At 45.3% G+C, this 26399-nt stretch overlaps 1 protein-coding gene across 16 annotated transcripts in view; it reads right to left on the bottom strand.

The window, feature by feature from the left end:
* LOC125768032 (teneurin-m) overlaps positions 1–26399 on the bottom strand; it is a 616010-nt gene that overhangs the window by 146228 nt on the left and 443383 nt on the right. Inside the window, exon 3 of one of the 16 annotated variants that reach the window (XM_049435144.1) lies at positions 1317–1698. The exons of the other annotated variants lie outside the window; for them this stretch is intronic. Coding sequence (XP_049291101.1) covers positions 1317–1347 — 31 coding nt within the window. The 5' untranslated portion in view covers positions 1348–1698. The remainder of the gene's footprint in view (positions 1–1316; positions 1699–26399) is intronic. 16 annotated transcript variants of the gene reach the window in all.

Raw genomic sequence — 26399 nt, 5'->3', positions numbered from 1 at the left:
GTACGAATTTCGCATACGCGCAACACGCAAGTGCCCACATTCGGTGCCGCACTATGTCGCCCTACCTCGCCAGATGCCACTGGATGCCATCACTGATGAACTTCGCGCTTGATTAATGAGTACCATTTTCTACTGCCACCCCATTCTGCTGTGGTGCTTTAGCAAAATTATGGCCACAGTAAATGGGAGAGAGAGCTGTTACAGTGTTTTTTCTTTCTTCCCCTTCTGTCCCATTCGCGAGTCGTACATGAAGCGCTTCCACTAATGGAACTGTCGAAACCAGATATCCAAGGATTCGCCGTGCTGTTGCTGCTTGGGATTTGGCGCATCATGACGGGGCGCGCGCGCGAGTTCTGGAGCGCAAGAAATGGAATATTTACATCGTCATCAGCATAAATAAAAGACCGTCTCCACAGTTCCGTTTGGGGCCCTGTCGGTTCGGGTGGTTTGATGTTTGCATCAATCTCGTATGCATTGTCTTGCGCCTGCAAGGTAATTGAGGTTTCTTCATGCGAAAAAAACGCGAACGCGAATCGATCGGCCACCGATGGAAGGTGCGGTACAGCGATGGTTTTGCGATCGAAACAGGGTACTGTTCTTTGTGTGATTTGTTTTACAGTTTCTGTTTGTTGCCGTTCAAAATAGGGAAACGAAACAAGCCGCGGCTGCTTTCTAGGAGTTGCAAACAGAATCTTGCAGCGAAACCATCCAAAGTCCCCTGTGGGCGTAACTGCGGACTGAATGATCGTATACCATTTGTATGGTGATCGTCTTACGAAGGAGGACACTAACCAGATCTACAACTTTATGCATGACGATGAGGTTGCATTCGTAGAGTGGTGGTTTACTTGGGTCGAGAAGCTGCTACTCTTTGCCATCCGAGCACTAACGAGCCAGGACTCTTAAAGTCATTGCTGCTGAAATAAATTTTCATGCATTAAAGTCTCTTTTGTGTATGATTATTAAATGTGCTCATTATCCAACCGCTTGGAATGGAGGCTTGTTCAGCGTTTATAAAGCGTACTTCATTAGGGATAGTAAACATCCCTCCCCCGGAAGGGCGTGTGGACATTCCGCGGCCAGAATTGCAATTGGAATTCACATTCAGAATAGTCAAATGGGCTCGAATTTTTGCCCAAAAAGCTACTTCAATTTGATAATAAATTATCATTATTGAACAATTTCTAAAATAGCATGCTCACTTTCGTGCGCTTTGTATCAACTACTGCACAGACACACACACGCCATACTCCTAATTACACACACACACGAAAACTCACACATTAGCACACTACACAGATAATGTTAATACACACCTTCAGATTTGCGGAAAAATGGATAATTCATGTGTTTGAATTTTGCGAAAATTTTGACGGAATTCCGCTGACCGGTCGGCGCCGGTGGGCCGATGGTGATGCACGCGTATGTCGGATCCAATTTGATTTCGAGTTAATTGTTGGTTTTAGAGTTAGGGATTAGGGAATCGTCAGAATACCCCTTAACCTAGTTGGAATTCACCTTTTTAGTAGTTAGTGCCAAAATTGGGCACACAAATATGCGAGATAAAGAGCATATCGTGGAGTAGTGATCATTGAAGTGATTTCCACTTTGGGCAAACATTGGTGATTTATCCCAAACACAGCAAGAGAGAGTACAGCATCGTTCATATATGGTTCTCCAGCAACATCGATTGCTTACCTGTAACGAAAGGAAAAAAACATAAAAAATATTAGAGCACAATTCTTAATACTTTTGTAAAAATGTGCTGGAAATAAAAAGAATTCATTTCCTGCAAGAGATCTGCAACTTAATTATCGTTAATTTTACGAGCATTACAAGAAATGGTCAGTTCTTTCCTGGAAAGCATTAGTTTTACAGCACTCTTGCTGTGTGTTATTATTTTTTTCTTCCCTCCCATACGTAATACACTTTTGAGGAATTAGGGAGGCAAACGCAAAAAAAACAACTAAATCACACATTTTAAGAAAGTTGTTACCCAACAAACGTTCTGTGGAATGCAAAAAAAAGCCCCGAAACACAACTCCTTCTAGCAATCCCGACCAGAACTCGTGCCCAACGGGGCAAACAGCTCCCGGGGGACATAAAACTTTTATAGATCCACTCAGCTCAACTGTTTCTTCGTGTTTTTTTCTTTGCTCCCGCAACTAAGAAAGTCCACCCCAGCGTTTGAAAAAAAAATAGGACCAGCATGTTCTGGTCCAACTAATGGCAACGCACAGCGTAGCGGATGTCCATCGTTCAGCGTGCGCAACGCTTTACTAAATCAATTAGTCGTCTCCCGCCGGATGAACACGACGAAACTGGTGGGGCCAAATGGGAAGCTGTCTCCAAAAAAAAAAATGGACCTCTCCAACCTGCAACCATCTATGGATGATGGATGTGATGCCGGCAGTGCCGTGGTGGATCCATTATCAAATCATATTTTTATATGGCACCACTCGGCCGACCCGCTGGAGCAACGGGGCAGGAAAATCTTCTCGCGCACTCTTGTGGCTAGATTTTTATTGCACCGCACACATTTACGAGAAATCAATTCTTTTATGGTTCTGGTGTCATTGCTGCCGCTGCTGCTGCTGCTGCTGGTGGAGATGATTGTGATGATGCTGGCTGGAATGCTTGTATTCTACTGCCCCGTGAGTTCCAATAACCAGAGTCATCATATGCTTCGTTATGTTTCACTTCTCTCCGCTCCTCGGTTTAAACCGTCGTGGGTTGTATTTGGGCCTTAATGTGGCCCAAAATCTTTTTCGGGTGATAAAATTTGATAATAGCTCTTCAAATGCTAGAAACCGGTAAGGGTAATTCGTGCCGAAGAAGGCGAACGTGTTTCGTTATTTACAGCTTTTGTGAAAAGAAGAAGAAGTATCTGTTAAATGATTCCCCTCAGTTTTCTGTGTCAGCTGAATGGAGTGTTGCGTGATGGAAGAAAACAACAGGTAAAAAGGGTTTGTCATGTGTGCTGTTGTTGAGTGAGTGACACGATTTCAGTCCGTTACGAACTACGAAAGACAGGACCAAAAAAAAATAGTGATCGTTACCATCGCAAACAGCGTGACAGTTGTGTGTTGGATGAAAAATGCATCATTCTGCAAGGAGATTGCGATACACCACGGATATCTACCCACGGCTGCATGTGATCGTAGGCGTAGACCACACCAACAGACAGATCGATGTTTGTCTATTTCTAGGCTTTCACTAATCGCGATAATCCATCCACTGTGAAGCGGCGAGAAGTTTTGGGATGGAATACTCAGTAAATGAGGCCACCTACAGAGACTTCTTGGAGGAAATAAAAACTCGCGTCCAAAAAAAAAACCTCCCCAGCTGCAACATCAATCAATCCGTAAAGATCGCAACCCAGTTGACACATCGTTTTTTTTTTCGACCTTAATTTTTGTTTTTGTTTTTTTTTTTGGTTGGGTACTCTTTTATCTGGAAAACCCTTTTTTCACTTGAGGCTGAGGCTATTTTTTCCTCTACTTCTTAAAGACACCTAATTAAATCATCATGCTCGTTAACATGATTAATTGTACGGCGGGTTTTTGAGCGGAACCCGAAACCCAGGTGCGTCCAACGTCCGTTTGAAGATAATGATGAAGAAGTCAGCAGGCAGGCAGATCTCTGGCAGATAGCAGCAGCACCAGCATGGTCATCTTCCGTGTGCTTTCTTTACTTTCTCCAACAAAAAAACACCGTTTGTGTAAACGGTAGAACCAAAAGCGCATCTGCCTCTGGAGGCAGACGGGTCGATTAATTTGGTACGCGTTACGAAGAATTCTTGGTGTGTGCGTCTAATGATAAAATTATGATAATGAAATAGTTGCAGCGGTGAAGGCTTTTGTGTTTCGATTGGAAATGAGAACTACACCATAAATAAAGTCTTCACGGTGGTGGACAACTGGCGGGAAAAAAGCGAGAAATAGTAATTATATTGGAATTATTCTCAACTCCGTGTCGGTGTTGATGGTGATGACTCCCTTTCATAGACCAAAGAAACAAAAAAAGTAAACTAGACGGTACATAGTTCCTGCTGAAGCAGTTCTCTACAAGATGCCTCTTTAATTTACCCAACAACAAAAAAACACCCGGACAAGATCAAACATCAAACACGCTGTTTCCGCCTCGGGACACAATCCACCCGGTTTTTGGGTGGACTGGTGGGGGCCCATGGGGCGAAAAAAGATAAATGATTCCAATTCACTTTGCGCTGTGTCACTGTGGTTTGATTAAATGTTGCCGATAAAAACTACCCCCCCAAACGGCACAAACAGGGAAGAGGTGAGGGAGTGAGACCCAAGCAGAAGGGGTGGAAACTTCTCTCATGCGGCTACATAACTATCACATAACTGTCAAAATATTTCCTTCCCCTTTTACAGGGTTCTTCTAGGGATGGAAGGTTTTTTGTGGTGAGGCGTTGGAAGCTTAATAACCAGTTCCTGCGCTGACAAACCATGGTGACCATGAAGTGGAACGGATCAAAACTCCCCACCCGAGAAGAATAGGTGGAACCATTTTCACCAAACACGATTAGGCTAATGTTTATCGGTGTAATTTTGTGAGAGTTCCGTTCTATTGCGTTTGGCTGTGGGGTATTTAAGGTTTTTTGGGAAGATTGAATTCTTAAATTCCATTTGGCTTTCGAACTGAGTGCCGCCGGGGCACTATTCCAAGCGTCAAAGCTTTCTAATCTATGTTTCATGCGAGGGAAGTCTCCGCGCCGGTTCGAAGTGAGGAACTCTGTTTTGAAGCTTAAAGGGGGCGATCGTTGGCGCAACAGCACAGTAGCCGTGTTCCATTAGGCATGCTTGATGCTACCTGGTACAACCTGTATAGAAGCTGGCTCAGAAAACCAATTTTCTTCTAGCGTTTGGTGGTTCACGCCTGACAACGTACCACTGCTTACAACATACTCACAGCACAGAATGGAATGTTTTAGTATTTCATTTACCTCGCGCTTTTTACACGGTTCAGTTGGTAACATTTTTTTGTTGTTGTCGTACGACATTGGTCTGCTCATTTTTGGGAGGGTTTTTTTTGGGTTCGTTTGTTTGTCTCAGTACCTAAAAACGTTTTTAGGTGAAAACTTGACACCAGCGAGATAAGCATGAATCAGTTACCTCCATGAAAATATCTCCAAAGAATTATGCGTCGTTATCTTGATTTTTCCAACAAAAAACCCTTGAAGAGCCGTGTTTTCCACCGTGTCGGATTATTTTTCTTTCCCCCACCAAAGCCCACACTACGTGCCCAGATATTCGATGCGCGATCGTTGGCGAAACCAAAAAAAAAATTGAATCTCAGTTTTTTTTTTTTGGGGAAAGACCATTTTAAGTCACGGCCACCAATGAAACGCTGCCCGTTTCCGATAGTGATCGCAGTGACATCTGTCTACTCCCGCCGGCGCAGGGGAATTAATTTCATTTTGGGTCCACAAAACGGAATATCTGCGTATAATGCAAAATGGACAGATTCTTTTCTGTTTTATTTTTTGTTGTTGTGTTGGTTCAAAAAATCCAACTCAAAGATAAACCCACCCATAAACTGCCCACTTTTCACGTCCTTCCCGTTTACGGGTACCCAAAAAGCCCCGCTAATTAACTGATTCGTCTCGCCCAAGAAAAAAACACACACACACCATGGTACTAGGTGTCTTATCCGGGTGACCGATCACACTTTTGCTGGAGTAGGAAGCATCACTGGAACACCTTTTTTTCTCAGCCTACAGATTCCAAGCGTTATACCGATCGGGAGCCATAATTTATGGAACTCCCGAAGCTCATCGTCGTCAAATTGTACGATTCCACCAAAGTTCGGCACGATCGATAGCATATTAATTATGTCCATATTTACGACCTCAACGGACACACTGAAATGCAAATAATCCATTGAAGTTTCGTTTGAAATATGGGCCCCGACACTTCATCTGGCCAGTGAAGCATTCAAGAGGCGGACTTCAAGCTTTTGTTTTGCACAAAACCATACACACCGAACTCCTCAGGTGCATCCTTTTCTTTGGCATGTTCCAGGCGCGGAAATTATGGACGCCCGCAACTTGGAGCAGAAACCTGGCCTGGGCTCTGCCCGATAATGAACGAAAATGATTGAGGATTAAAATTTAGAAGGATCAATTTACGAACGTTTGCTAAAGCTTCAAACGAAAAACGAAAATATCATAAAGCTTCTCACATTCTGTTAAGCCTCTTAGCGGTTTTTTTTGGCCACTATCAGCAAAACCATGGTGCTAGGCCAGAAGCGAAACCGTCCCATTTCGGGTGTTGAGCTACTCGCTCATAATCGGGAAAATTATGTGACACGATAGAGACAGAGGGGGGTAGTTGTGGAGGAATCACTTGAGAAGGAATCGGATCGGACCAGAACTAGCCATGCCCATCGTAATTACTGACAATCGTAAAATGAAAGAATACCCACAATGATGGTAATGTTTGATGATGTTGAAAGCCGATTAAGCAATGCCGAGGAGGGCGAAGTTCCGCCACTTCTGGACGAAGAAGTGTCAGGCTAGTGTGTGAGGTTATTAGCTTTGGATTCAACAAATGATGTCCTGAAACGGTGGTGAAGAATCGTAAATCGAAGGATAAGAGCGTATTTGCCGAGTTGAAGAACCTACTATCAGCGAAACCGTTTAGAGTGAAAAGAAAGGACAGTAAAAGACTCTTTTGAGGAGCTTTAAAAGCTTTAATATCTTCCTGATAAATTACAGCACGCGAATTGAAGAATTTCACTAATAGAATTGGGAAAGCCTCTGTAAGATATGCTTGAGAAATTATTAAAGTAAACTTATTTTCCAGATGCATCATACGTTTCTTCACCCAAAACAGCACAATATTCTCACGGTCAAAAGGTTTCAAAGTCAACAAGGAAGCGCACCACACAAGAAAGCTCCCCCTGCCGCCTGTTTCCTCGTTAATAAGCCGATTTTGTCCAAACTCAATAAAGCTTCTTCAAATTTCCTTTCCGAATGAAATACTGTAAACAGCATCGAAACAACAACAACAAAAAAGCAAGCAGATGCTTTGATGCCTTCTTAACTTTCCCTCCAACTGGATAAGCCCACGATGGACGAATTCATTCAAATAGATCTCCTACCTAAAAGCTAAAAAAAACCTCCCATTCACGGATGCCTGCGAGGAGTCAAGTAACGAGACGCTAAAAGTAAACATAAATAGATGCCTCTCGGACAACACCTTCTACACAGACTCATCCCAAAAAGACTCACTAGCGCTGATTCCTTCGTCAAAAAAAAAAGCGAAGGACTCCAACGGAAACGGAGGATGGGTTGTGTTAATTGATTCTATTAGCGTGTCAATAAAAGAAAATGTTCATTTCGCTCCCTTTTCTTCGACCTGCAAAACCAAGTCACCAAGTCCGAGGCTATGAAATAAATAAAATAGAGCTTGGAAGCAAATAAACCTGCAAGCAGCTGCTCTCCAGTTGCTTCCAGATGGGAGAGAGAAGAAGAGAAAAAAAAGTATAAGGCTTTGGTTTACAATTTCCTCCCGGGGGTTCGTTTGCTGACGGTGTGGCTACCGTGTCGAAAGGCCTGGCTATATCCTGCTGTGGGCCCGGTTTGCGCATTCCCCGGCGCATAAATATTTGCCACCAAGCGACCTCCCCACCCGTTGCTGCCATCACTCTTTAGTGGGTCTTTAATACCAAACGCCTGAGAACTGAGAAGTGGCATATGTATGCTTATGTTGATGCTGTCAGTGTTGTCGTTAGCTCAGTGTCCACTTCTCCTATCCTCCGTTCCAAACCGCCCCGAAGTGGGTGGCTCGTTTTGTACGGATCGGTTTTGAGTCGATGTAGCTACATTGCATATTAATCGGAATCACTTTGGGCGGCAGCACGGCAGCAGATAGGAAAGTAACTCCCAACCTGTGACTTCGGGGAATTGGAGATCATCCGTCTACTTATGTGTGGCTCCGGGTTTCATTCATCTTCCGTACCCCGTACCCAGCACGAAACAATAGCCGCGACGTCGTATGTATTTATGATAATGGTTATGTTTATCATTTGTTTATGTAAATGTATGGGCTTTTATTTACTTCTTCTTCAACCATTCAAAACCATTGCCGCATCACCGATGGGTCCCGGGTTTGCATTCGTTAAACGCTCGCTCGGTGCGTTTACCTTTCGGCGAAGCTCTGATAGATTTTCCTCCTTCGGGTAAACTTTATCACTTCCCGGATGTGACGTGTTCTTGTTTTGGGGAAAGGAAACCATCAGGAATTCCTTCCCAACACTTCCAAAATCAGTGCCTGTCCCAGATGGTACTGTACCGATTAGAGGTGCCAATTAGTATGTATTTTGGTTTGACTGGAGATTTTCCTTTCTTCCAGCAGATAGTTCCAGGAGGTAACTCAGCGAATTTAGAACGGTAGTTCATCATACGGAACCATTTCTAATATATCTCTCTCGGACACATCAATTACCGATGTGCTGTTTCAAGCAAACGTGAAAGTCGTACGGTGCTACGCAAAAAAAGAAGAAATTGAAGGAGTTTTAACGATGCTGATAATGATAGCGATTACGACCGGAGCAAAGATGATGGTCTCAAAAGTTGAGGGCATAAGGGAACTATTTCCCAAACCCAAAAATCCCCGTTAGTGGGTGAAGTCTTAGAGTTCGAGCCACACTAACAGCACCCACGCAGGTGGCCGTCCGCTAGGAAAATACCTCTCCCAGATAAGGCCACAGGATTGCGTAATTGCAATACTCCAACTCCCGGAGGAACCTCAGCAGGAGCGCTCCCCAAAAATTATCCCAGGTAAACGAAAGATTCACATTGAGGCAGTATTTTTTTTGCGGTAGTGTAACCCACACGCGGAATGTGATTTATGTCCATTTTCGATGGAAATTATGGGTCATTACGCCATTAAGGGAACAGGACGTTAAGGAGTTAAGGGAACGACGTTGCCTGACGAACGTTCCATTTGGTGAAATGAAACGAAAACGATGCAGATGATGATGGCACGGCACTGTGCGCTCGAGAGGTGCCTCCTCCATCCCCTAAGATGGAAGACCTGGTGGGAGAGCGAAATTCCATTTCACCCGTCTTTTGCTTACAGAGTGTATGGTGTAGCCTCTAACACGACCATCGGATGCTTTCAAGTGAACAAGATTTATATCTCTTGCAGTAGTATTCCACTTGCCTTCATCTCACTTGAGGTTATTTTTGGGGGGGGGAGGCGGAGAACTCAATTCGCAGGAAAAGCATTGTAACGGAGGATACACCCGCACGGCGTGTAATAGTTTCGACTAACGCTTCAATTGACCCCGTCGTCATGTAGACAAGGTCGATTGAGAATTTTCCAAGAAAAGCTCCATTAGTGGATGTTTACGCTTGAATCGAATATGAAGCTCCAGGAAAAAGACGAAACATCGCCGGTAAAGTTTAAGCGACACATCCAATTTCCAACAGTGGAAGTCTGTGTGTATCAGATTGAAATGAATAATACATACCAGTTCCGGAAATGATTTGACAACAGGAATCACGTTGAGGTGTTTACCATAACAAGTTTGAACCGGTCGTGTCTCACAAAACGTAAAGTGGAAGATGTCACCAAGAAGACGTAGAAACGTCAAATGAACCTCAAATCGAAATATTAGACATGTACAAATAAAACGCACGCATGTGGCTACGTGCTACGTGCCGATGAAGATGTACTCCCAGAGTTTTGGGATGAACAGGCCAAACCATCAAAACACTGTAGGTGTTGCCCATCATCATCAACATCGTCATCATCGCGGTACCAAAGTGCGATGCTACAGCGAGATCTGTATCTTCCGGGCCACCGCTGCTTGGTGGTTCCTGCTGACACGTCCTCCGCTTTGCTCTGCTCGACGCCTTTCGCTACACTTCCAGGAAGATGTTGGCAAATATGCTAGCAGCATAACAACGCAAAACCCCTATTGAGTGCCGGGAGTCCCGTGTTTAGTACAACAATGGGAAAATTTAGCACAGGCGTAGCGTTTGGCAGAAGGGATCCCGAATCTCCCGAAAGCTTCCAACGCAGTAGAATGGGTATCTATTGTGTTTCGAACAAGCCCGTCAGTGTTGGGACTGAAAGAAAACCTACAGCTTTTCTGATATACACTTTTTTTTGTATCACCCCATGTTGGTTGGGTGTGCGAGTGCGTGTGTTTTGCCTCTTCACTGAACGCCGAAGCACACGATCGGCCCGAAAATGGTTTAGTCCTTAGCAATGAATGCTTTTTCGTTCGCTAGAGAGATTGTCCCAACTCCCCATGTCCCTCCCCGGCCCATCACGGGTGGATTTTGTACAACAAAAGGAAACCTTCACCACAAAAGGATGACTCCGCTGTACGTTGTACGAAGCAAAAAAAAACACACGATCCACGGCTAGAGGAAGGACATTTCCCACCGGGAGACAGAAGGAAAGACAAAATTCCTTTCTGATGAGAAATTGGTCCCAACTGACAATGGGAGGACACACGCAAGGATAGTAGCGCACGTGTAGCAACCGTTACACCGGAACAAGCGAAAGCTGAATGGCTTGATGGGGGGGCTGTACTGGGGTACCGAAATTTTCCAACCAGCGGTAGAAAAACTCCAAAAGCAGAAGAGGCCAAAAAAAAAGGTGATAGGCAAGCATGATCATAGAAACACCCAGCAAAACCGTTTAAAGGTCTTCACTGAGCCATTGCTGAATAGCTTCATGGTCAGGTTTTGGGGGACGAAAGTGAAAATAGACGGTGTCAGGATGGAAGGTCCTGGAGAGTAATTTTCATATTTTCCGTTCTGGTTGTAACCGTCAGTTACTGAGGTGATATCAAGTACAAAATCACACTCGCAGGCGTGCCACTTGTCGTGTCTGTTTAAGCGACGACCGAAACACGAATTCACTGGTGCTGTTTTACATCTTTTCAACATTACTTTTTTTTCTCTCCTCCACTTCATTTTGTACGACATGTCTTCTGTAACGCAGCAAAACTGTCAAAATTGGGCTGCTGGTTAGCGAAACAATCGAACCGGAAATTACAACTCCGCCTCTGATACCCGCATTTCGTGTGGCAGGAAGATTTTAGTACCAGAATTCTAACGGGAGGGAAAACTTCAATCAAGACGACCAGCGACGACCTTCAGGGAAGAAAGGACAATCTTCAGACATTCTAAACATCAGTGTCGCCATCAAGCAGGGCAAGATCTGGACGGGAGTGCGGGATTGTTTCTTCCTTTGTCATCAACAAGATTGGAAACAATTAACAAAACTTTGATTAGTGAACACCCGGGTTCGGTTTCGGTGTTGAGTTTGATTATTTTCCATTTTCCTTCAAACGTACCAGACCAGAGAGATGGAGAGAGAGAGAGAGAGAGAGAGAGAGAGAGAGAGAAAGAACAGAAACGTGATGAAATGAAAAACTGATCCAATTCATGCGCCATCGAGGCCTCGACTCCTGACGCCATCAGGAATACAACAATGTCTTCTATTCTGTTCTGCCTTCAGAGTTACTTTTTTCATAAGCTATTCAAGCCCACCGATTCTGAATCTTTCAATCCCCGTACAGTTTGTTCACCACGGCTGGATGGAAAGCCGAGCGACAAACGTACACCATTCCCAGTGGGTGGAACCGGGCCAGAATTGTGAAGTGAAAATCAATTAAAATTTCCTTTTCATCCTTCAGCTTGGTGTCGGCGCACTGTTTCACACCAGGCTTTTTGGACCGGGGAGTGGGGGGACTTGCTTTATTTACAAAAGCATTACACCCAAGCAAATCGTGCCCTTGGTGTTTTTGTGCCGGTACAACCACTAAGGCACGTACAAAACCCTCGTGGCCGTAATGAATGGGGCGCGTCCATCGGCATCTGCTCCGCGAAGTACGCCAGTGTGTACTGCAGGCAGTGGTGGTAGCAAGTACATGTTTCATATTTCTCGCACCCGCAAACACCCGGTCGCCGCATGGCTTTTGATCTGAAGCCGACAACAAATAATCCTGGGTTTTGTGCGGGATCACCACAAAGTAGTCGCGCGTTACGTGACATAACACACCCAGTAGTGGCGGCGATCGTTTGGTCAGAACAGCAAACGCGACGGCGACGACTTTCGTTTAAATCAAAAGCAACTGATTTTTTTTTTCAACTGTCCTACCAAAAGTGAAGGCAGGGCAATGAAATATTCAATCCGAAATGAAAGGGGAGATTTTATGAAGGAGCATACACAGAAAAAAAATCATTCGTATCACGCAGCAGACAATCACTGCACCAAGGCATCGTGTGAGGTCCTACGGCGATTCTTGAACGATTAGCCGCCGTCGGTGTGTAGGACACTGCAAAGCAAGCGCCACCCTCTTTCGTGTTTGTGCTGTAGCCATTTGCTTCGAGAAAAAAAAACATCAGCATCATTAATCGATTTACGTTATTTCACGCTTCTGGAAATTGAGAACTTTTAAAAAATGATTCTCACCAAAGTGAATTTCTGGGAGGAAAAAAAAAATCGATGATGTCATCGTGGAGGGACCAAACAGGAATGTTGATTTTTGTTTTCGATGCTTCACACGACTTTTTTTTTATCTCCCTTGTCCAGTCATCGTTTTGAAGATCCTAAGGTGACTTCCTTTTTGTTGTAAGTCTGCAGCAAATGCTACCAAACAAAGGCTAAAGAATGTCCGAGTGCCGATTCTAATCCGTCTCGGAACATTCTTATTGGGAATTTAAATCGTTACGCGAAGTTGCCGTAGCTTTGCGAGGTTTTGCCCGTTTCGCTCGGATAGACGACGGAACGGAGCATAAGTCATCCGTACCCGGAGACGCATGTTTTATTCAGGCCCGTAAATCATAAACCCAAACGAAACCCGACCTCCCTCCCTCTCCTCTCCCCACCTCCCCACCCCATCACTGGAAAGACTTGATGATTGGGGTACGGGGAGCTTAGATAGCAGGCAAAAATATTTAACTGCACGGAAAAATATTTTGATGAGGCACTAAATAAGCAGCAATGCGTTAGGAAAATAAACCGTTCCTATGTTAGAAAACATTAAAACTACGCGGACGGCTAAAGAGCTTCTTGTTTATGTCAGCTCGCAGCTATTTAGGTGATCCATATATAGACGAAGCACAGGCCTCGTGGAGGAGCGGGTAGCAGCAGCAGCGGGTGGATTGTTTAATATTATTACTACCTAAATCGATCCCGTATGACAACAAATCTGAACCCGGACCCGACTCTGTGTTTGCTGATTTTAACGCCACCAATCATTGGCACGTACAGGCGATTGTATTACATTACGAAAATGGCCACCAACGGTTACGGATCGTGACTGGTCACAATATTCTTCGCCATCGAACATCTTCCACACAGCCATGCTTGTTTGCAAATTCTTCAACCATGCATAAGCTAATTGTGCTACAAAACTTTCTAATTGTTTACGGCATATTCGTTCGTCGGGATGATACATCCCGACTGGCACGAGGTGGAATTTCATCAATATTACATTACCAGCCTTTGTTCAACAAGGCTGATGTTAAATTGTAATAAAACTCCCATCGAAAATTAAGCTTCTGCTGTGCTCGTAAACAACTTTGTAAATCAAAAATTCCTCACAATAAACAGGCGTTTATTAGCGTTTTTTTCTCCCCCATCATAGTGGTGAGCATCTCACGCCACCGCGTTTGCTGACAGTAACCAAAGGATGAAGGCATCACACACCGGACAGAAAAAAAACCTCTTTTTTCCATCCGGGTGGGTGAGGTTTGCGACATTGCGTTCCCGTTCAACACAGGGGTCCAACAGTCGCAATAAGGAAGACCCGCATCAAGCATAGCACACCCGGAGTAATATCCCTGAATGATGGACTGCTTTCTTGTTCTGCTGTTACTCATCAGCTTATCAGACTGCAAAACTAACGCATCGTTCTTTTTCCCTGTTTTTTGCTGCTATTTCCACAGAACTCGCCTGCTCAACGCGTATTGTATTTAATTAAAGTACACCGAGGCGTGCGGTAGAAGCATCGGCCAAAGGGCTAAAGTACAAGTACCGAATGCTGCATATTTTGATCGTGATTTTGCTCGGAACAATATTCTATTTCGCGCGAACCTTACCATCATCTAGCGGCCGGGTCAGACCCGGTGGGCCCGGCTGGTATTGTCCATGGGCAGTACAACGACGTGTACGGTAAGCTTCAGCGATTATTTTAATATCGCTTGCTACCCGGCTCACCCGGGGAACTCCTCAAAGGACCCAGCGAACCGTACGCTATGGCAGGGGATGGATGGATGGATAGTTGGAGCCGTTTGTCCGTGTGCAGAGAGCAGGATTTAAAACATTATGAGAGAGAAAAAAACGGCGAAGTGCAAGCTTACAAGCAAGAACAAGCTCCGAACGAAGCAGAATGTAACGAGATTCTGGAACGACGAGGTAAAATGGTAGGAGTGTGAGCAATATAACACACTCCCGCACGCCCACACTCATCTACCCAAAACTGGGAAGGTAGTTCATCCTCCTACAACACGCGTTCGTTTGAGTAACGGACAGATAATTACATTATAATATTCGTAGCACCCAACCAGGGAAACATCGTCAGGGAAGGCATCCTTTCAGCACAGGAGGTTTTTTTTATTTTAAATTAGCTTGGATAGGTTTTGTGCCTCTGGTTCTTCACCTTACAAACGATGTGTTCGAAGAACCCGACTGTAAAAGGATTTACAGAAAAGCCCTTTACGGACTACGCATACCGAGGTTTGGAAAAAAGGTATTGAAGCTCTGGTCTGGTCGGCGTCTTTGGGGCTGAAATTATGTAATTTCACTTCCATTTCTGGGAGCCCCCGAGGAGAAGGGGCTGGAGTTGCAGAATTGCGGACTAAATCCTGTTACAATGTCCTGCACGGAAAGCACCGAAAATGTCTGCCGGCCGGACATAAAACGACTCGTTTAGTGGTCTGCTACATTGAAGGCTACCGGTGAAGAGCGAAGGGGCAGGAGTTTGCTAAATTAAAAATTAGCAACACTTTACGTGCAACGAGGTGGCATGATTATTTAAATACGAGTTTAGCATCGGCAAAAACACGGCACAGAAAGAAAACCCTGGAGAGAAGGAGGAAGAGTGTAAAACAATAATGATAAACTACACGCGGGACCCATTCGTTCGTTCATCATCAAACATTAATTTCAGGAACCCGTCCGGACAACGTTCGGGCAGCTCAACGTAGCCCCGGAGTTACCCGTGCCAGTGAATTAAGACCTCAATCAGTCACTCCTCAAGCGGTGTGGCCGGTGTTGTAGCGCAATGGACGACAACGGGGTAATGATTGCTCGAAAAATCACGCCAAAAAACCTGCGCCATCATGTGGCGGGGACAGCATCTCACCTTACACCTCGGCCAAGACCGGCAAACCGATCGTAAACGATTAGCGGCGTGTAGAGGTATTACACACATCGGGCAGCTTTTCGGGCTGACAGGTTGCCCAAGGTTTTTGGGAACGGACGACGAGAGGGAGAGGCGTCGAAAAACGACACGAAACAAAAACCGGACACCGCTGCCATCGTTGATGGTACCGCGTTGCCAGGAAGTACGTTATAAAGTGATTAAATCTCGATTTTCCAGACTCGCGCGCCACTTTCGAGGAATTTCGGGCCTGCCCAATTAAAGTCTTGAAACAAACGCCTTCGTGAGCGAGCGGGCCTCGCTCGATTTTCGATCGACCGGAGCTGATAAGGAGCTTGCTGGAAGCGTCCCAGTGACTGGTTGAGATGCGGGATGGTTGCTGAACGATAGCTGCGAACCGGCGGGCCCGATAAATGAAGACCCCAAAAGCGGGATGTGTCGCGCTCGTGTCCCACGGGGCATTCATTAATAACGCGTTTCAGAACGGTAGGTCTGCCGTGCTACACGGACTCGCTTTCGGAGACGGAGCGCATACTGATGATGAGTCCGCTTCCGTCTACACGCTGTTGTCGTGTCAACCGAGTTGTCCAAGTGATCTTGGAGATATCAAAACAAAACAGAGAATTAACAACACCAACACAAAAACACACCACTCCAAATCTCGGGCTCACGAAAGCAAAAAAAATATATATACAGTAAGCTGTCATTTTTGACACTACCCAACGGCACGCCGCGCCCGAGACCCGGTTAGCTCAAGGCCAAAACAAAACGGATTGAATTGTCAACGGAAATAGAGCCGCAGCCACCCATTTGTAGTGCCTGTGGAGTACCATCTTGGAAATGGTATAAAATTCCGCTATACATGTTTGAGGTTATGTGAGCATCGTTTCTTTTCTTCTCCATTTTATCACACCGGATGCGGCAATCGATAAAATGGTTACTGACGAGCGCAATTCGCTCGCGTCTGTGCGCCCTGTTGTCGACCAGTGAGTCCAGCCCGTCATTATCAGACCAAAAAACCGACCATGGGAAGCCGGTCGCAAGGAAGTCAACCGCAAATCTTCAACAACGCGCAGTATATAAATACCATTCGGGTACCGGTCACATCAACTGGAAAGATATGCTGGTTGCCTAGGGGGAAGTACTCCCCATTTCTGCAATGTTTGTGTCCACAAAGCGAAGTGGGCAATAATCATAAAAACAGGCGAATTAATTGTGGCAATCCACGGATTTGGAGTGCTCACTCCAGTGTATATTGGTGGTCGTACTTGACGTTAATGTTTCTTTATAGCTACTTACGGCGACAACGATGACTATTTTTATCACTATTTTGGTCGTTTCGTCACAATGGCGTAAGGAAGAGGATACAAGAAATAGAAAAAAAACAACAGGATATTGAACATTACAATCGAATGGGTACGATTAGAAGCTTGTTTTTTTTTTTTGGATATCGGTCTTGAATTTGTTGAGTATCGGGTAAGGATTGGGGATTAATCCGCCAAATAGGTGTTTTAAAGCTGTCAAGTTTTTATTACTGGAGCAGCTTAAAACCATGCTGCCGCAGCATGGTGAAGAAACTTAATGTAAGCGAAAATTTATATTCCCTTTATCCCTCTCCTTCTCTCTCTCACAGGCACTTTCTCTCAGTTGTTCTACCCAAAAGTCTTTATCAGCATCTGGTCATATAACGCAGCGCACCATGTAAACAGTTCTTGTCCCAAAAAAAAGAGGTATATTCAAGGAAAGTTGTGCTTTACCAGCAGAAAGCAATGGAAGAAACTCGAGCCTTGGCTCGTAAATTCTCAAGAAAACCAATAGCTAAGCGATTATTAATCCTGTGGTTTCTTCATCTGCTTTCTATGGGGCGCCGTCCAACAAAAAAAAACACACAGCTTTTACCTCACTGCCCAACGCTGCTACGGCACCTTCCAACCAGCCTTCCAGAGTGGCCGTCAGTTCCGTCGGATATGCGTTTATCAGTGTTTCTTATGAGTTTCCCGGTGGTTTGGTTTGTTTTTATCCCCAGCGCGAAGAATTTGTTAGCTAAAGCTTTGCTGGGAAAGGCACAACATACAGCTCAGTGTGGTACTTCTTCCACGGCTGCCAGCGAGATTTCTTCCACACAAGACAAGTCGTGCAGCTCATGAACCGTAGACCACGTGGGCGACTGTTGGCGTAAATCCGTTATAAGACGTACGCGAAACGGGACCGAAGCAGTTGTGCTCGGCAGACGTTGACTAAGACGACTTTGTAGGGGAGAAGCTAAAGTATAAAGCATCCACCAGCTATTCAACGGAGGAGGCAAAAAAACATATAGCTGTGTCCTGTCTATAAGAAACAAAACTATTTTGACATTTAGAAAAATCGCTCAAGAGGTTTGCTGCTACGGTACCAAAACCCGGCGCACAATCACTTCGCAATATCTTTGCTTCCTTTTTTTGTTGCCATGTCTAGTGTGGCGTACCACACACCTCTAGCTGGATAGATGCATGTGAGTAGGAATAGAACATAAGTCAAGCTACAACTACAGCGAGAGCTGAAGAACAAGAAAAAAAATCACGCAAGAGGAAAGTATTATCTGCTAATTAAATCTCTTTTTCCCCCACTCGTCCGCTTCCTGACGATGTTGTCCATTATACGGCTGAGAAGAATCACGTCCAGAAGCCCAAAACCGTGGGCTGATGGGATGGTGAATGAGTTTGGGCTTAAGATAGACCCAACCAAGACGAGAACGATGGCGACGCGTTCTTCGACCTCGATCAGTCTCTTATCGAAAATGGAGTTAAAACTGATGCCAAAGCTTCAGCTTCAGCAGTGCGAAAGAGTTTTGTTATTTGGCCAATCGGTTCGGAATGTACCCGCTAGCGGTTATTTGCTTGCCATCCAATTTTTTTGCTTCTTTCCATCTATCTTCTACAGTGCGTGGGCCGGGCTGTTCGGGAAAATGTATGAGCTGCTTTTATTTGGTTCGTTTGCCCTCGTCATAATCTTTAGCACAGGCTCTCACCACCACTCGGCACAGAATGGCTTTGGGAAAATCCACAAAAAAGGGAATTTGTTTTTCGATCGACCGCACAGTACCGGACTAACCTACTTCTGTCTTGCACGAGTTCCAAAAACCTTACCCCCAGCTTCCGTGCGATCTCTAGCGGGAATTTCGGTGCGTGCTTTTTTATGGTCAAACCCCCTCAAAACATCCCAATGGCCCGGAAGAAGAACGGTCCGGCCATTGCTTCTATAAATATTGTAACTTTATGGGCACAGTAAAAACGGAAGGGCAAATTTGCCCTCAGCTTCCGATGGCACTTCCGATTTGGTTCGTTCTGTCGGGTGTTTTTTTCTCTCCTTCATTCCTACTATACTTCACTCTACTACAGCTCTGCCGGGCGAGGCTCTTAAGAAAATCATCGGCATCATCCACTTTTCCAGCAAACCGGAGTGGCTTCGTTATTTGTATCCTTTTATTCGTCCAGCTGAAGTTGTCACCGGCGGTGATAGGCATGCTGGTAGCAAGCAAGGGCAAGTGTCCCCATCCATTACCCATAGCATCGGGGTGAAGCGCAGAGTTTTGTGTCCGAATTTGCTAACGAACCTCGTCGTCGGGTGAAACTTTTCGGAAATGAGCCCCGTAATTAGAATTCGTTCAAAGTTTCGCTCAAAAACTCAAACTAACAGCGATGGGATTGGGGAGGGGGATAGAGGGGACTGAACGCCCAACAACAAGGAGTAGTATAAATAAAAACTCGTCTCCCAAAGCAATGGGAGTCATCGAAACAACGGCATACATACAGAAAAAAAAGATACAACCACCCCGCGTAAAATCTTCACCGGATGGCGTAGCGAATTGGTTGCGGCCAGCGAAAGGATGAAAGTTACGCTCCCATAGGGCTTCCTATCCTCCCACGCTGGACGGGGAAGTTACGCACCGACGGCGCTTCCGGGAACCGACCATACTTTCGCTCTCTATTCTGATTAATTAATTTCGCAGCCTCTCACTTCCGAAAACCCCGGGGAGTGGAAAACCGGGTTGGAATTTGTGTTCGTGAAGCGGAAGATCGGGCACGAAATTGACAACTTCATCGCATCATCGCCGAGCGAGACACAGGGCGCCGGTACTTAGGAACTGATTGAAATTTGCCGCGGCCTGAAAGGTGGACTAGTCAGAAACATTCGACGTCCAAGTGAAAGGGGTTTTAGGTTAGGTTGAAACCGAAATTTAAGAAATCGCTTCACGCGATTCAGACCCACTTGGGACGATGTGATCGATGGAATGTGAGGGATGAGAGAAATAAAAGCCACTCTCCCCGCTCTTCTCTACAGTGGCAACTTCAGTTTTGGAAGTCTCTGGAGGTGCTTTGGGGAATTCGTTTATTTTTTTCGCAAGTCACGATTGTCTTATTACACCCGTCTGGTGTGTGGTGGCTGGATGGGTGAAATTGTCGATCCGACACGACTCACAATAATACGGACCAATATAGCGCCCTTGAGAGCCTGGTCTGGTCGCTCAAGTGGCGGCCACCAGGGGAGGTCACAAAACGGTAATTGTGTTCAAGTGACATGTGGTAGCCGGGACGGGAGACACGGGTGACGATGCGCCGGGTACACATCATGCATGGGTCGTGTAAACAGGCCAACGTAAGTGTACCAGCGCCTGCCACAACACCACAATCTGGCAAATGAGTGGTGTAATTATGCTTTTTTTTTCGTTCCCCCGGTCCACTACACTTCCAATTTTCGATCTTGTAGAGACGATGAATTACCAGCCAGCATACAAGCAGGAGAGGAATAAAAAATGGGGAAACGGTTATGTCTGGAGTCGGTCACCATGATGCGACCCCAAACAACCATAAGGAAGCCGCGTACTAAGCGAATTGTTTAATTTTAATTTAGATTTCATTATTTGATAGAAGCAACAAAAAGGGCCCCCATGCGGCTTTGTCGGACGGGTTCGCGACCCCATAGGTATCTTCAATCGTTTAGTAGTGGAGGAACCCATCCACCGTAAGGAGCACTGCTTATTGCGAAGCACTATCGTTAGCGCTCCGAAGCCGCCACTATGTACCTTTTTAAAAGGTGTAACCGGCTTAAGAAAAATAAGGTTCGTCCGGGTTTTGTTCCGTGGATATGAAATATGAACTCCCATGTGTGAAGTTTTCCTTCACACAAGCGCTAAGTCACCCCGGGAAGTAGTCTGGTGGTTCATGGTTCTTTTTTTTTTGTTGTGTATATGTGTGGACCGGCTAGTGTGCTGTTGTTTACGTCTGTTTTACCCAAAAACCCTTGGACTTGGCAAACACCGCACGGGGATGAACATGGGTAATAAATTTATGCTACCTCATGCATCCCGTTCCCGAGTGCGCGCGATGACTCCTTGGAGTCTTTGCACTCCACACCCACAGCTGGTCACCATTTGTTTCCTTGGTGCAGGAAACCGGCTGTGTTGTGCTGTTGTTTTTTTTTCCCTTTCGGTTGTGTCTGTCTGTACGTTTACAGCTCGTTGCTGTTGAAGTATGATTCGTTGTTGTTTTGTTACGTTTTTTTGCTTCATACTTCAAATTCATTACCGAGCGGAAGCAATCGCGCCTCGATGTACCAGCGGTGAAGTTAGCAGCAACTATTGCAAGCGTATGTTGAATAGCCGGACAGTCTGCAGTGTACATACTGCAGATGTTACCAAGTGCAGAAGACGCATCAAACTTCCTTCGTATATGTATGACCTAACGAACAGAACTGGATCTTTTGTGGATATCCACAGTAGTTGGTAGTGATGTGAATGTTTCAGTAACCCACCCTCAACGGCATCTTTGTTCACCAAAAAAAAATTTTGATTGCATTCTAACGCTCCAAACTTCCCAACATGGTGGTACACCGCCAGAAATGCCAAAAGCACGAGGGCGTACGATACGGTCGGCTATTTCGCATCCAGCAAAGGTAAAACGACTCGCACATTAGCAGCAATCAAAAATGGTAAAATTCTCGACAGAAATTGACCCATTCGTCATTCATCAAACCTTATCCCCGGTCGTACGCTTCAACGCCGTACCATGTACGGGGGGGCAATGGAAGATCTTCACACTACAACGGCTACAACCCACAAAAGCATGTACCATTCGGAGCTACGGGTTCTTCCATTTGCGTTTTCGTAGCACCGTAGCACCTTTCGGGTAATGGTAGTGAAGATTTTAGCTAATAGCCTATTAATATAAACGATCATCATTGCCGCTGCCGGGTGGAGGAGGTTACCTCGCAGTTCTAAGCAATCCACTGTGACCGTGCCTGAAGAGTCCGAAGCGTTGAGAGCGGATCATAATTTTCGATAGCACTACCACCTGGAGCGGCACTACCCACAAGCCCACACGCTAGTCAGCGAGGTTAGCTGGTGTTCAGGTTTCGGTAAATTGTCTTCACAAGTAGCCGGAGCACGAATCTTTGTGGGTCGATGGCAATTTGCTTTACGCATTGGTGACGCCGCTACGTTGAAGTCTGGTACCGAGCTAATAGTCAAAGTTTCTTTTTTTTTCAATCGATAAGAGAACCTTTTAGATTTTCTCACCGTACCCGTCTTAACGATCGATCGTTTTAGCTGGAAAGTTGAACCAGCAAATCGAAGATTCTAAAATCAATCGTTTGCCATCTCGCTGCAATGACGCTCGGATATAAGAAGAAACAAAGCTTCAAACTACTCTGTAAGCACACACTAGATTGACATCTTGAGAACTAAAACAATAAAACAAAGCCCTTCAAGAATCCACTGATGACTTGCGCGCGTCCGACGCAACGACGCGGCAAGCACCAAAACAAAAGCAATAATCGTAAGTTTGTTCCAAAGTTTGATTACATTCAGTTTGCCCATGTTCGCCCGTTAGAGTGTTTTGTCGTGGCAATAGGAAGTCCACTCCGGCCAATGGCCTGGTTCGATTGGCTGATCGCAAAACCGAACGTCCCGCCATTAAGCTGGAGGACAAACTCCCCCGTGATGGGCGCTTAGTTGACGGGAGTTTATCTAATTAGTGACCGCTGGAGCGCTGGATAACGATGGTGACTTTTCTGTTCTGGTGACTTCGTGCGCCTTTGATCGATTCGGTTTCCACCGCGGGAGAAACTTTGAGAAGAAAAAATGACGTCCGATCAGTATTTTATTGCAGCTAGCGTTGAAAAAAAAAACCCGGAGTCGATTGTAAAACTTTTCCAAACCTTCTCTATGTTGTTGGAATTGGTTCACCGTGGTGCAGGTTGTTTGCAAGACGGGCGGTCGTAATGTTGATGTATTCTAGGAATGGAACGGCTCGTAATGAACTAATGCGCGCGTAATTTCTTAGACATTGGCGACACTGCAAATGGCGACGGATGAGTGACGGATTGAACGGAGCTCCTCAAAAACCATTGCCACTTCCAGCAAAGCAATGACGGAAATAAAAATTAATTTAACAAGCTACCACAAACAGCTTAGAAACGAAAGACGACAGTTTGATGAAAGTGTTGTGAAGAGAGAGAGAGATCCTAAACCTTCCTCTTCCTTCCAACATTCAAGAATTGCCCAGTCCTCATTTGCTATGGGAATGGGAGGTAATTTACCATTAAAATCTAATTTCGTACAATATTTCGGTTGAAATAACTTTAATTAGAGTCAATCTCGTCCGGGCTCCGGTTCGGGATGGTGTACGCTTATGCACCTTTCTCCCTGGATGCTTCCTCAAAAAGGACGATTATGTTGGGAGTGAAAGTAAAGCGCAAGATACGACGCGGATGCCTATCGCTGTGCCGTATCGTGTAGAGTGGCACGGTCGCTTTTCTCACGTTTCCCCCATCATCTTGGTGAATAGATGGGATAAATTGTCTTTCTATTATCATTGTTGTCACACCAGAAGTAACAACGATACGCTGGTGTGTGTGTATGCATCCTATTTTGGGTTCGTTACGGCTATGCTGCATGTGAACAGGCGCTCCGTGTCTTTGCCATTTTCACAGGAGCGTCCAATGTGAACCAACTAATCTTCTTACTTTGCAGGACAACGCAAAGGACGTTGTTCACCACGGGACGGTACACACGGTCGACCGACCGGTAGTGCCGGTCGTGTCATCGTCATCGGTACGAGAAACATAATCTGCCGGCGGGCACCTACAACAAAGTGGCGTCCTTTTTTGGAGCGCGCCTTCAAAGACCATCCCACCAAAAAAGAAAAACCACCATTGCTGCAGCAGATAGCACCCGACCGGAACACCGACCCTTCGGGAGTCTTTGGAGGTGGATTCACCGAGAGGAAAGTTTTTACGATATTTAGTATTAATATAAATTGATGATTGTAAAGATAATAAACAATGGCATTATTTGACGTTTTTGCCGGCACACGTTCGGCTTTTGGGATAGATGGCCCGGGCCGATTCCCGGAGGGCACTCGAGCGCGGTTGCGGTGCGGGCACCAACGGTGACAAGAAAATGAGATCTTACTTTTTATCTTCGCTCATTTTGTCTTTGCCGGTTGAAATTTCCCAAAAACCAGCCGTTATCGTAAGACAGGCGTGGTGATTTTGCGTGAAGCTTGCGATCCTTTGCACAGCACGCATCAAATTAGGGCGTACAGTAGCTACGCAGTAATAAAAATCATTGATTCAAGCAAAGCGCACCAAGAAGCGGAAGTGGTATTGCTTTGCTTGTGGTTTTGTTTGTTTTGGCTTGGTGTTTGAAATGTTTGCCACACAAATTGCGTTACGTGTCGAACGTTCGAAAACCACAAAATTACTCTACTTTGGTAAATATACCGCTTGTGTACGGGAGTAGCATTTTGAGGTCTGGACCAAAAACTGAAAGAAAAAAAATCATTTTCTTTCAATATTTTGCAATGATCCATACGCAGCGATTGTACACCAATTTACATGACAGCTTTCAAATTCATTGCTGTATCATGGCGATGGGGGCCAAGATTGAGATATTTGCCCAGCCATTATACCGCTTCTGACAATCTTTTTTGAAGCTTTTTTGCTGTTGGACTTTGCATAACAACAACAGAATCAAGTTAATATGAAGAATTACACGAATGATTAAAGGTAATCATCGAGTGCGGGAAATCCTGAGTCTCCTGTCAAACAGACGGCACAGTCAAAACAAGAACTAAGGACCTCCTCAATAAAACTGCTTCAAGAAATTCTCTTTTGAGCATTTCTTTTTTTATTTACATGTGAATACACGCTTCTTAAAGATACGAAACGTCGTGGAATGGCATGGAGGTATCGAGTTCACAAACACCTCCACGACAACCATTAATCAGCGATCTTTGCCTTTTTAACGGAGTGCCGGTGAACGTTGCACTCCACGGTGCGTAAACATGCGGCTAATTGATTTAAACATCGTAAAACGTCAGTTAATTGACACTTTTCCGGAGCCACGAGAGTGCGAGTGTGGTTTTAGCATGGTTTGCGCACGGGGAATCGATCGATCGACGGAAAAGAAAGGATGGCGCAATCTCATGTCTCCTGTTTCCCCACACGTTTTTATCACGGCTTCGTAACCGCGAACCGCCCGGAGCTGGTGAACGTGTGTATGATAAATCAAATCGCAACACATCAATTATCAATTTACATCAATTATCGAGTTGCATATGTAGTGGGTATTCGGAGAGCATAAGGAGAGGAAGGATGGTTACCAATAATGGTGACACAATAAGTGCAGAACCACACTGGTACAGCTTCCGTTGGGAATTCTGTGAAGTTGGATGAGGTTGTGGGCGCTGGTGAACCCCGTTGTGAGCTGTCAAATGTCAAACGTTCCGTTAGGGTCATGAAGACTGCAAACTGCTGGAATTCTCGGCGGAGAAGCATCAGAGCACCTTCCAGGAATGTGAAACGTTCAAGAACACCGAAAAAACCACATACATTTTCCAAATAATGAAACCCCCACCAAGTCGCCTGGAGGCACCCGAAGAAATCCCGGAACATCGGTAATGTTCTTCGGAAGGGCGAGAAAAAAAAGCTTATGAACTAAATATTAAGAACCTGCGGCAACACACCGAGACCATGGGCCGTAACCAACCGGTCGCTTTGACATGTTTAGCTGCTAATGAACTACAATGGGATGTATTCAATCATTTTCAACTCTGACAGATTTTTAAATGTCCGTAAATGTACATTTTGTTTCGCTGTGTTTCCATTGTTCCCAGTTCCCTCCCGCTGTTCTCTTCACCTTCACCCGGTGTAAAGTGTTGTTCTTTGTTGTTGTTTTTTCCCCCTCTTTAATCTTACACTTTGCACCACTAATGCTGGCGTCCCGCATGCACCGTTGTCCGCGCAAGGGGCATACAAATCGGGGATGGTTTTATCTTCTCCGTTTTTGGTTGTTGTGTTATCCAGAGGATCTTCGAAACCAGACGAACAAGATGGAGAAAAAAAACCTCCCAAAAGCATACTTTTTTGTTGCTGTTGTGCAGTGTGTATGTTTTTTTTTTTCGTTTAAATTTTTGAGTCTTTCGGATACGACACACCATACGAGTGTACGGGCGAGTGTACCTTCGGTACCACACATCTCATCTTGAAACCGGGCTGTATATCCAGCGCTGGACAAGTTTTGGACGGAGCGGCACCGAGAAGAAGATAAATGATTCGTGAGCTAAAAAGGGAGATTAGACCGGGTCCGGGTCCCGGAGTAATGTAGATAGATTAGTGGGTTCTTCTTCACCCGTGGACGGGCTCGTGGTCACATGGAAGGTTTTTGCCGTTGCCGAATGTTACTTGCGCTCTTGCCTCGTCTATTCCCCGGGATCTTCACAACGAAAGGGGTTTTCTTGTCTCTCGCTTGTGCCGAACCTTTGCCCAAAAACCATCCCCGACATCACACTCGGACCGGTACGTGTCCCTTTGCCCGGGGAACGCCACCGTACCAGGGTTCCGGTACCACTTCTCCCAAAGGGGGAATCCGCTCAACGGACTGTGTCAAATTTAATGAAGTATGAATTGATCCATCATTTTTCCTGCTTTATGGATTTAGTTTGCTTTTCCTTCTTTTGTGCGTTCTACGTTCGCTACGT

Source organism: Anopheles funestus, chromosome 3RL (assembly GCF_943734845.2).
Source record: "Anopheles funestus chromosome 3RL, idAnoFuneDA-416_04, whole genome shotgun sequence".
Taxonomy (NCBI): domain Eukaryota; kingdom Metazoa; phylum Arthropoda; class Insecta; order Diptera; family Culicidae; genus Anopheles; species Anopheles funestus.
Note: the sequence above shows the minus strand (reverse complement) of the source record. Positions and strands in the feature narration are given on the sequence as shown.